Consider the following 12,655-nt stretch of genomic DNA (forward strand, 5'->3'; position numbering starts at 1 on the left):
GACTGCTTCAGATGCTGTGTCTCCCTCTCTCTCTGACCCTCCCCTGTTTGTACTCTGTCTGTCTCTCTCTCCAAAATAAATAAACATAAAAAAAAAGTTTTAAAGATACTATAGCCAATTCAGGAGATACAAATACACAAAAGGATGAGGGGAAGTGCAAAGGCCCACAGTCAAGTCTGGAAGGACAAGAGAACTCAAAACTTAACCAGCCAAAAATCGCTTTTGAGACCAGGCCTCCCACTGAGCAGAAATGTGCCTGGCACAGAAAAGGGGACAAGGAAAGAGGAAATCCAGTTAAAAGTAGGGCAACAAAGTTGGGAGGTCACAGAAGGTGAGCCCCCATGCGTTTATCCCAAACCCCCAAAACCAGAAGAGGAAACTCCAGAGGCACCAAGAGCTATTCTGGATCCTACTTGTTTCTAAAGTGTCAGGAGGACTGATTTCATGTAAAACTGTGCAGCAGAAAGAAGCAAGGTTCAATCCCATAAAATTTTTAAGAGGCTACAGAGAATGAAGAACAGAATGATGTCCTGAGAGACAATAAAAGCACGTCAGTCCGGTGGAAGCTAAAGTAACTATTTCAAAAAGAACCATGTTATTAAGAAATTATACAAATAAAAATAAGTAACAGATAGTGTCTTAAAAGAGGAAGTGAAAAGGAAGAAACTTCTAAAAACTGAAAGTAAAGTGAGATAAAGGATTCCAGAGATTAAATTTGACAGATTTAGAAGGTGAGTAAGGAAGATCCAATATACATATACTAGAAATCCTGTAAGAAACACATCGAAGCAAGAAAATAGAGCAAATAACTGAAAATCAAATGCAATACAGCTTCCTTGAATCAAAAAAATCGATCAGAAAATGACCAGCATCAAGATATATTCTAACAAAACTACCATATTCTAAAGAAAGAGAATTCCTTTGGGCATCTAGGCGAAAAGATTATCAATTGAATGTATAAAGGGGAAAAAAAATTAAACTGTCATCAGGCTTGTCCATAACACCTTACACCAGAAGAACATGGAGTAAGACAGTGAAGATGGTCAAGGGGGAAAAAATGTGAGCCTAGGACTTGATATCCAGCCAAATTCATTTTTAAGAATAAAGATCCCAAATAAACTGTCATGGATATGCAAGTCCTCAGTGAATATTTTTCCTATACACTCCTTCCAAGTAATTTACTAGAGAACAAGCTTCTAACAACCAAAATTACTGGAAAGATATCAACATAAGAACTTGTGGGGAACATTACGTGTGTTTGTGTGTTTGTGTGTACATGTGTGTGTGTTTACACTTAAGATAACATGAAAAGTAAGAGAAACAAAGCATAGTATGGAACGGGTGTATATTCCAACAAAGTAGATACAGTATTATTATAAAAATTTGGCAATGGGGCTCCTGGGTGGTTCACTTGGTTAAGCATCAGACTCTTGGTTTTGGCTAAGGTCACGATCTCATGGTTTATGAGATCAAGCCCCAGGTTGGGCCCTAGGCTGACAGCTCAGAGCCTGCTTGGGATTCTCTCTCTCCCTCTCTCCCTGCCCCTCCCCTGCTCACGCTCTCTCTCAAAAAACAAAAAAAACAAAAAAACATTTTTTTTAATTTGGCAAAAGAAACGGTAGAGCATGTGAAAATATATTTGAGGTTTTTAGTAATCATATTCATAGTGATAGTATTGGTACTATTATTCTATATCCTTGTATGTGTGTGAGATAAGGCCATTGAGCTATTGTGGGATAGTGTTTTATTCTACCAATCTCTGTGTTCTTAAAAACCAGTGTAGAAGAAGCAAATACAAATGTCAAACAGAAAATGGTAAATCGAAGCCCTGTTGTTCTGAAACACCTACCTTCTTAGTAAATTTCAAGTATACAATACAGTATTATTCACTGTACTACCATTTTGTACATTAGATTTCCAGAACTCATTCATCTTATAAAACTAAAACTTCATACCCATTTTGGCGAGGCCAAGGCATTAAAGTTGAAAGGTCTAGTGGTACAGTACTGAGCTGAGCACCTCAGAGGGTTCCGATAAATATTTATTGAAATCATTCACAGTTCCATGAGAGGATGTTGTGTGCCACCTCCTTAGGATATAGCTCGTTTCCCAGCTGACATCATCCACTCTCTCCTCTCTTCCCACCCCCTCCCTTCAGCATATAAAGATATTATTTCTTCATTTTCAGAAAATCCTTTACAATCCCTCTGTCCCCTTCAGCTGCTATCCAATGTTTCTTTTCTCCTTTTCAGCCAAACTCCTACGGGGAAAAGAACCCATTCTTGCCTCTTGGAATTCCTCTCCTCCAATTCTGTCCTGACTCCATTTGACTCCACTAAGATTTTTGGCTCCATGACTCCACTGAAATGGCTCTTGCCAAGACCCCAATGACATCTGTATTTCCAGCTCCAGCCAGTTTCCAGTAATTGCCTTCTGGGCAGCTTTTGAGACAATTTATCATGACACCCTCACTCAAGTATTTTTTTCCCTTGGCTCCCAGGACACCCACATCCTTTTCATTTCCCACCTGCCTCATAGGCTGCTGCTTCTCAGTGCCCTTTGCTGGCTCCTTCTCATCTTCCCTACAAAGGTTAGATGGTCTCAGCTAGTCTCATGGCTATGGAGATAACACAGAGTCAGGCTGTCAAGTCAGACACTCAGGAATCCTAGATGTAACCTTGTGTCCCACTCTCCTAATGGCTTCAAAGGCGGGTAAAAATGAGGTGCCCACAAACCACAGAGAAGTCTGCGTCATTTAGCAGAGCTCCCTGGGTCGTTTCTCAGCGTATCAGGGTGTACTACAGGCAAGACTTAATGAATGAGGCCTCTGAGAAGTACCTGGAATGATCATTAATGTGCAATCTCTCAATTATATAAGCTATCCCATCACTCATCATTCAAGGAATCATTCATCACTTAAGCATTTCCTGCTTAATGTATTCCACAGTTAAGAATCTTTTCTAGCAAATGCCATTGTATGGATGTATCATTAGCGTGTTTACAAGAGGATTTGACCAAGTCATCTTTCTTTCTTTCCTGGGGCCAGAAAAATGAGACAATGCGTGGGAGGCCTGGTGCTAACCCTTTTCTTCCCAGCCTCCATGCACATATGATTCCAAATTTTGTATCTACAACCCACTTCTTTCTCCTAAACTCCAAACTCACACATTGTTAGCCACTCAACATCTTACTTAGCTGCATAGCAGTTTATTAAACTGAAGATAAGTACAATAGAAATAATGGCTCCTTTTCTCAACTCCCAACCTACACACACACACAGGCACTCACACACAGGCACTCACACACATATAGACATGCACATGCACACACTGTCCTTCTAAAGTCTTTCCATCTCAGTTATTCATTCTCTGTGTCTGTCTCTGTCTCTGTGTGTGTGTGTGTGTGTGTGTGTGTGTGTGTGTGTGTGTGTGTCCTTCTGTCTTCTCAGACAAAAACATTATGTTCAGGTTTGACTCTTTTTTTTTCTCACACCATGTATCCAATCTGCCTAAAACTTTTGCCATTTTTACCTGCACCATATATCCAGGTGATCCCCACCTCCACCACTGGCTTGCAGGTTTGAGCCACCACCATCCTCCATGTGGATTGCCGAAAACCTCCCGCCTGCCCCTCTGCTTCCTCCTTCTCTCCTTGCCCCCAAGAGTCTATTCTGAACACCTCAGCCAGATGGCTATCTTTAGAAGATTAGTCATATTATGTCACCCCACAGCTCCAAAGTCTCCATGGTTCCTGTTTCTCTCAGAAAGGCAGCCAGACTCTTCTGCTGGCCTTCAGGGACCCACAGAGCCCAGATTCCCAAGAGCTCTCTGACTATGTTTTCTGCCATTTCCTGTCCCGTCTCACTCAGCCACACTGGCCTCTGCTGTCTCACAGCACCGAGCACATTCTGCCTTCTGTATCTTGGTAATGCTCTGTCCTTGGCCAGAAAGCCCATTCCCATGGGTAGCCACATGGTTTGCTTTTCTAATCTCCCTTCGATGTTTGCCCACATGTATCTTCTTTATAAGGCATCCCCTCTCTCTTAATCACCCCTTCAAAACTGTAGTCCCCATCTTCCCCCAAATCTGTTTCTTCCCTGTTTTTTATTCTCCTTCCCACTGAAATATAACCTTTCAGTGTTTATCATTATCCGCATGTGGATGAGAGCACAGGTGTCTATTTTGTCCCCTGCAGTATCCCCAGCACCCACCGTCTGACCATAGTAACCTGTCAATGAAGGTTGCATAAATTAATTAACAGTCAAGCAAATCCACTTGACTTGATCTGAGTTTAGAAGAGAATATGATCAAATAACACCAGGAGAACAATAACAAGGCTGCAATAGGATGGCCTTGGAACCTGCACTATGTAGTTTTATTCTGCGGGCTGGGGAAACCAAGGAGGGGGTCGAGCCATGCAAGGGCATGATGAAGTCAGGGATAAAAGAAACCATACTTTAAGAAAGAGAACAATGATGAAAGGAAAACATTAATCTTCTTCATCAAGCTGAATGTGCTCAGTATTCCTCAGATGTGCTCAGATATCCTGTGAGCTGCCCACAATTAGCACAGGGTAGAATATCAGGACCTATTTTCAAAATGGTTTCAAAAACTCATAGACACCTGAATAGAGGCATGAAAATATACCACTTGATAAGACTGATAATGATGCATTATGTGTCCATAACTTAAAATATAGATATGTTTCCTAAAATTCCTGAAATAAGACTGTTAAATGGAGGTGATGTTAGTAATATTAAAAATCCAAACTGGGGCACCTGGGTGGCTCAGTCGGTTGGGCATCCGACTTCAGCTCAGGTCATGATCTCACAGCTCGTGAGTTTGAGCCCCGCATCAGGCTCTGTGCCAACAACTCAGAGCCTGGAGCCTGCTTCCAATTCTGTGTCTCGCTCTCTCTCTGCCCCTCCCCTGCTCATGCTCTGTCTCTCTCTGTCTCAAAAATAAATAATAACATCAAAAAAAATTTAAAAAACAAATCCAAACTTTGGGGGGAAATATTTAGGACCAATTTCTAGAAATACAAAGTTATCCATTTTGCTAATTGCAATTGGAAAGACTTTCATTGTGTTGGATCATACCTTATCCACCCCCCCCATTTTTTTTTTTTTTTTTACCAAAACAGATTAACAAGAAAACCCACACACCACCAGCTGTTAACATTTTGGCTAAAACAGCACATCTTCATATTATCACTTTGAAAAACCCATGTTGTGTTTTACAGTACAACCGGTACCAGCAATATGGCGCTGAAGAGTGTGTGCTCCAGATGGGGGGCGTGCTGTGCCCTCACCCTGGCTGTGGAGCAGGGCTGCTTCCCGAGCCAGGCAGGAGGAAGGTCACTTGTGAAGGGGGAAATGGTCTGGGCTGCGGGGTAAGTACCACCTACACCTTTGGGTGTTGATTTTGTGTGCTTTTTCTTTTCTTTTCTTTTTTTTTTTTTTTTTTTTTTGGCAAATTGGCAAAGATTATCTGTTTTACTTTCATTTTTCCCTTTGTACTCAGATGTCCTTGAACTGATGTATAAGAAAATAGATTTTTAGGGGTACCTGGGCCGCTCAGTTGGTTAAGCATCTGACTCTTTGTTTCAGCTCAGGTCGTGATCTCATGGTTCCATGAGCTGGAGCCCCCTGTGCTGACCGTGTAGAGCCTGCTTGAGATGCTTTCTCCCTCTTTCTCTCTCTCTCTCTTTCACTCTCAAAATGAGTAACTTAAAAAAAAAAGACATGAGATTTTTAAATTCTTACGTAGGATCCCAAATATGAACATAGACCTTCATTGATGTCCTATTCAGATTTTTTGCTTTAATCGTTTATCACAGTGTTTTCTGTAAGGCATTGTGAATTACTAGACCAGATTTTAAACTCTCTCTCTGGTGCTCAGCTGATTCAGAGAAAATATTTATTATTTTTTCAGAGTTTACTTTAAGTAGGCAGAGTAAAGGGGAAAGAGGATTTCCCATCAGTGATGTCTTAACAAAATTGTTTGCCTAAGTATTTCAAGAAATAAAATGAAGATTAATATGGAAAACTTGAAATTTTATTGTGTCATAAAAATCATTCTAAATAGAGATGAGCAAAACTAATGGTGCCTCTTAGGGAAGCAGAATAAGAAACATGGAAAATGTTTGTTCTAAGAGGTCAACCAATATGACCCAGATGGCTTCTTGAATGAATCTATGGCTGCAAGCTGACAGTGAAGGTGTGAGGGGAGCATAACTCAAACACAAAAAGGCTTGCTAAATTATAGGTTGAAATGAAAAATGGATAATAATCCTGATATTAAATTTCATGCAGGCCAGAAAAGGAAGAAGGTATATGTGCTTATAAAATGCTATTGAATTTTGATGGGAAAACATTTCTTTTAAAATTGCAACTTCATGAGGAGCTTTCTGGAAGGAGTGTTGATGGCAGAGGCATATTGCCCGGGCCTAATTTTTGGCTGAGAGCTGTAAGTCACCTATGCATAAGGTGGTATCTGTTGTCCTTAGTAAAGCTATCTGTCATGCAGTGGGTTGCAAAGCCCTGAGCTGAGCCATAATGTAGAGAAAGTGGACATTGAAAACCAGTGAGATACCATGATGCCTACTCAGAAAAAAATGGCTCTGGATTAATAGTCATGATCACATTGGGATGGAAACACAAGTCATGTTTGCTACTTTTAGAAATTATGAAAATCAAACTACACTTTGCAGCCCCGATCATCATCATTTACTGTGTAATCTGCGCCGATTGGGTGTGGCCTGAGCAAGCTGATAAATTCTGGGATCAGAATGCTAGTGAATGTTTTCTTTTAAAATAATTTATAAAAGTTTTTCACTAATATCTAAATTGTATGTTTCTGCCTGCTAATTGCCTACCGTTGTTCCATTCTTTAAAGCTGGATGTTAAGATCTTAACATTTTTTATGGGGAAAAGAGTTTCTTTGGCCCATCTTCTGCATTCAGTTATTCATTTGCTTTAAAGAACTTTGAAAATTTGGGTTGCCTGGATGGCTCAGCTGGTTGAGTGTCTGACTCTTGATTTTGGCTTGGATCACAGTCTCACAGTTCGTAAGATGGAGCCCCATGTCAGGCTCTGTGATGACAGCATTAAGCTTGCTTGGGGTTCTCTCTCTCCCTCTCTCTCCACCCCTCAAGGCCCTGCTAACACACACAAACTGTCTCTCAAAATAAATAAATAAACATAAAAAAAGGGCTTCAAAAGTTTTATGTAATTTTAAATATTGAACAACTATAGCTTCCTTTTTGCATACAATGTCACATTGTAAGTAAATAACATACATTTAAGCTCCAAATCATGGAAAATTACTTTGGGAGTGAATTTAATTGCTTTAATATCTTTGGATTGAAGAGTTTGGGCGCAAACCTTACCTAAATGAGGATAGCTATCTTCAGAATATTTCTTTGTCCTTTCAAAATTATAGGTGATGAGTTTTATTTTATTTTTATTTGTTCTGTTTTGTTGTTTTTGAAAGTGTGCTTGTCAGTTTATAGATTACTTATCTATTACTACATAACAAATAACCTCAAATTCTAGATGTTTAATTAATAAACATTTATTATCTCACAGTCGCTGATGGTCAGGAGTCCATAAGTAGCTTAGCTGGGTGGTTCTGGCTCAGGGTCTCTCATGAGGCTGTAGTCAAGCTGGGTTGTAGTTATCTGAAGGCTTGACTGGGGCTGGAAGATCCACTTCCAAAATGGTTCATTCACATGATAACAGACTGAAAACAACCTCAGTTCCTCACTGGCTACTGGCAGAAGGCCACAGTTCCCCACCACCCAGCCCTCTTCTTAGGCTATTTGTCCACAACAGTGGCAGATAACTTACCTGGAGCAAATGATCCAAGAGAGCGAAGAGAAACCACAGTGCCTGTGTGACCTGATCTCCAAGGTCACCCCATGACTTTATTTCATTCATTAGAACTGATGTGTAAGATCCAGCCCACCCTGAAAGGGACGGCAGTTAGGCACTGTCTTAAAGAAAAGAGTGTCAAAGAATTCATGAACATATTCTGAACCCACAGTTTGCAATTTGAAGAATTTGGAAAAAGAACAAAGAAATGACTTTCTAAACTATGCACCTAACTTGATGTTTTCCTTTCTCTCCCTGTCTTTTTGCCCCAATCCCCATATTCCTGTTGAGGCTTACATCAATTCCCATTGCTTTGACTTCTCAACGTAGATAAATTGACCTCATCGTTACCCTTTTCCTTCAAACTCTTGACTTTCAGGAAAGGATGTTAACCCAACCAACATGCTTTTGGGGATTCTGTAGTGGTTAAAAAGGAGATTGGGTTGGAGGCCTTAGTTCAAACCCTGTCTCCACCAATTACTACTGGTCTTAATATTTCTGCACTTCAGTTTCCTCATCTCTAAAACAGGGTGTATTATAGCAACCCCATATAAGACTGTTATGACAATGAAATGAGATCATATGTGTAAAGTGCTTAGAACAATACCTGGCATACAATGTATACTTATTTAATATTTATTTTTTTTAAATTTTTTTTTCAACGTTTATTTATTTTTGGGACAGAGAGAGACAGAGCATGAACGGGGGAGGGGCAGAGAGAGAGGGAGACACAGAATCGGAAACACGCTCCAAGCTCTGAGCCATCAGCCCAGAGCCTGATGCGGGGCTCGAACTCACGGACCGCGAGATCGTGACCTGGCTGAAGTTGGACGCTTAACCGACTGCACCACCCAGGCGCCCCTTTATTTAATATTTAATCAAAAGTTTAATCAATATTTATCAACACCTTGCTTAAAAGACTAGATATCCAAACAAAACTACATAAAAGATAACCATTTGCTGCTCTCCTCCAAATATTCCAGAATCGAGCCAGATCAAGCCATATCTACAGCAGGGAATTAAGTACCTAGACCTCACTCTTTTAGCCCTTCAAAGAATTGCTTTTCCTACACAGTACTTTGGCAAAATGTCGTTCACATTGTAGCCTTTATACAGAAAATTTGATACCTGTGGTTCAGGACATCCCAATGGACTTTTCTATGAGGAAACATGGTGGCTATTCTAGGCTGACCGCTGCAGCAGGAGCACAAGGACAACTTAAAGTTGTTCTTGAAGACCTTGTATATGGTGCAACTAATGAGGTGTCCCTCTGAAAGGTAACTGGTCAAAAACACGAAGCCACATTTGTGTTCCAGGTATAGCATATAAGTGGACCATTAGTAGCGGATTTTGAAGCTCATTTTCTGGCTTCACTTTTTTCCTTCTTTCTCTTCCCCTTTCTCTGATGTACACAGTTCTGCTATGATTTGTATGTAAGCTGCCAATCTTTTCTGGATTTCAGGGTGGTAATGGAAAGTTGTTGTGTGGTAGAAATCGTGGTTAGTTCATGTTGTTCAGAGGCAGAACAGGGCCCAGTAAGTAGAGGTTAGAGGAAGAAGAGTCACTGCTTAGCATTTTCCCTAACACCATGGACAACTAACAACAAAATGGGCTGCCTCAGGGAGTAGTGGGTACCTCATCCTGCACAGTGTTCCAGGAAAGCTATGGAAGAATCATAGAGTCTTGGACATGAAAACTCTAAATATTATTAACCTCAGTGGTTCTCAGGCTGTAGTTTACAGGTTTAATGTAAGATATCTGTGAGTCTATCTATGCTTAATTTTTTCTCAACTACCAACAGGTTTTTATTATCTGGGTATCCAAGAAATGCTTGATATTACAAAAAGTATCTCATGAGTAAAAAGATTGAGAGTCAAATTCCTGTCATTAACAGACTTTAAAAATTAGGCCTTAGAGGTACATTGTGTTGTGCTTATGGACACCCATTTTCAGAGCTGAGACACATCTCCATGTGTTGTACTCCAGGGTTGGATGGATCCAGTCTTCCAGTCAGTCGGCTCACCACTACATGCCCAGATGGTCCTTCATACACCCATGATTACTGTTGTATATAGATTCCATATATACTTCAGTATTGTGCCTGTCTTTGGCTTCTTAAAATAGGTACTTAGGTTAGTATTTATGACTCTCTTATTCAAATATATAGTAATGCCCATTGGAAAATCAGATTACTTGATCCTTTGCTCTACTATATCACTAGACTTGTCTGCTACCTGGAGAGCAGTATACATTAGCTAGTAAATGAAGGCAAGGATTTCTATTTAAATGATAATGTCAGTCCATCTCAGAAAGGTCTGACAGATGTGTGATGGTTCCAGCAAATTTATTACCATTATAAAGAATTATCTGAGCTTTAGTCCCGTGTCCCAGAATTTAAGTTGAAGTGTTACCCTTGTTTCATGCCTTTATATTTCCATTCTTAGTCTTGATATTATTGTCTTCAGTAAATCCATGTATGTGGAGTTCAACATTCATTGGATGGATTGATGAATCTTAATCATGTAGAAGCAATATGAATACACTATCACTTTTATTTCCAAATATTAATCACAATTTTCCCCAATATTAGAATTGCTTCCCTTGCCTCAACAAGAACCTCATCAAAAAGTATAAAATATACAGTGGTTTACTTGCACACATAATACATAATTCAGAACAAAATGTACTAAGCTCAGGGATCCAGAAAAAGTCAATTAGGAGCCTGGAAGCGCTGCAAGCATTACAGTTTTGTACCTGTCAAAGGCTACACAGCCAAATTAGAATTTTGTACATTCTGATACATAAAATGTTTTAGTCTTGGGTGCACTGAGATTTTGGTTTTCCCACAGCACAGAATATTTTTACGTTGATAGATGGAACTCAACAAAGAATATATTTGGGGATCAAATAGCCTGACCTCACTCTCTGCTAACTCTTGATCATATTTTTACTACTGCTTATAAAAATATTAATTGATTTCCTAAGGAATTCATGTTACGCATTATTCTTTACTCCGGCCTTATTTCTATTCATCAGAACTATCTCGGTAACTTTTATGACTCCAATGTAAAATGTTGACATGTTTAATACTGGAAAACAGCAACAAAATATGGAATACATTAATACTCGCTGACCTGGGAATACAGAAAGCTAAGGCAATCAAACCTTGTGAGTTTTCTATAAATAAAACATCATTATCTTGTTTGGTATTGTTTGGGGATATTATATGACTGAGAGATCATTTCTCATCTGGGATAATAGGAGTTAGATGAAGAACTTTCTCTTTTAAATTAGAAATTCGAGGATGAAATAACAACTGAAAAAAAAGCAGCTTTAAAAAAAAATCATACTACTGACCATTTGTTAAGGAAATCAGATAGACTTTCTAAGGCACCCTATAGTCACTCTTTAATTTACTGGAGAGTACATGTTGCTCCGAGGCAGATTTATCAAGGCGCTAATGAAGCGTTCACCGTGGTCTCCACACTCGCACAGACCCCTTGATTTTACCAAGGTTATCTTCTTGCATTTTTCTTGAAGAGGGTCTCCAAGATAGAGAGGCTGCATCAAACCCAAGTCTAGATCTGCACAACTATGGAGTATGACCTGCTACGTGCAAAGAAACTTTTGTCGAAAATGGTGATTTCAAACTGCTTATAACAATAGCATTATTGTATCGTTGAAGATTGTAGTTAAATCAGAGTCCAACCTTCATTTTACATAGGAAAGGAGCCAATGAAGACAAATGCGGATACCTAGTCTTTCACTCAAAGATCGGATTATTGAGTTAAAAACGTAAAGTAATAAATAGGTGGGGGGAGGCTTTTTGTTCAATATATGGAGCTCTTAAATAAAAAGCAAGCAGATGGACGATATCTAATAATACAAGGGGAAACAAAACGGTTACTTTTCATATTCTTTAAGGATAGTTTAATTTTATAAAAATACAACATTTAATTAAATTTTGTGAAGTATTTTGAAACCTATATTGAATTCTCTCTTTTTAAAAGGAAGACTAGAGAGTAAAATCTAGACTCCAAATACATGTGGTTTATACTGTGATGCTTCCAAGGAGACACCAAAAGGGATAGGTATTTTCCAATGTGCCTTGATGGGAGTTTGTAAGCACAAAGCTCCAGCTGCAATCATACACCTCGCTTGCCTCGACCACCCGGCCTCTGCAACACATAAAGAGTAGAATCATAGCTTGTGGACACGTTATTCTTTTATATAACCTTTTAATCTTTCATATATATTCTTTGATATATAAATAAAAGTATTTTTTAAGCTAATGTTATGAAATGTCAAAAAATCTGCATTCTATGTTTATTTGACATGTGTCCAAAAATCTAATTTAAACTCTAAGATTGGCTCATTTGCAGATTGGAAACAAGTCTCGCTAGACTTTCTGTGTGAGAGACAGCTTGAAGTGCAAAGATAGAAAGCTTTGGAGAATATTTATTTTAATTAAAGGAATCGTTCACAAATGTACAAACAAGTGCTGCATACCATTCCTCTGGAAAACATTTATCAATTGGCAAATGTTCCTAGAAAGTGTTCTGTGGTTTGAAATAGAAAGACGTATTTTCTAACCCAACTCAGACCAGTGACCATTCCACGTGTCTTTAGCTATTTTTGTTGTTGTTGTTGTTGTTGTTGTTGTTAAAATAAAGGGAAGTCCGAAATAATGATACTCTTTCAAAATGGTAAGCTCCATCTCTTTGAATAATGTTAGGAAATCAATTTTGTGGCAAATTGATTTCTTCTTTAGCTCTACAAGCT

The 12,655-nt window shown here is 39.1% G+C and overlaps 1 protein-coding gene across 2 annotated transcripts in view; it reads left to right on the plus strand.

The window, feature by feature from the left end:
* Window positions 1-12,655, plus strand: part of PRKN (parkin RBR E3 ubiquitin protein ligase) — a 1,360,680-nt gene that overhangs the window by 1,162,986 nt on the left and 185,039 nt on the right. For both annotated transcript variants that reach the window (XM_040448602.1, XM_040448601.1), the window contains exon 9: window positions 5,242-5,391. In XM_040448602.1, the coding sequence (XP_040304536.1) occupies window positions 5,242-5,391 (150 nt within the window). The remainder of the gene's footprint in view (window positions 1-5,241; window positions 5,392-12,655) is intronic.

This window comes from Herpailurus yagouaroundi, unplaced genomic scaffold (assembly GCF_014898765.1).
Source record: "Herpailurus yagouaroundi ecotype Mexico unplaced genomic scaffold, PumYag 198, whole genome shotgun sequence".
Lineage (NCBI taxonomy): Eukaryota > Metazoa > Chordata > Mammalia > Carnivora > Felidae > Herpailurus > Herpailurus yagouaroundi.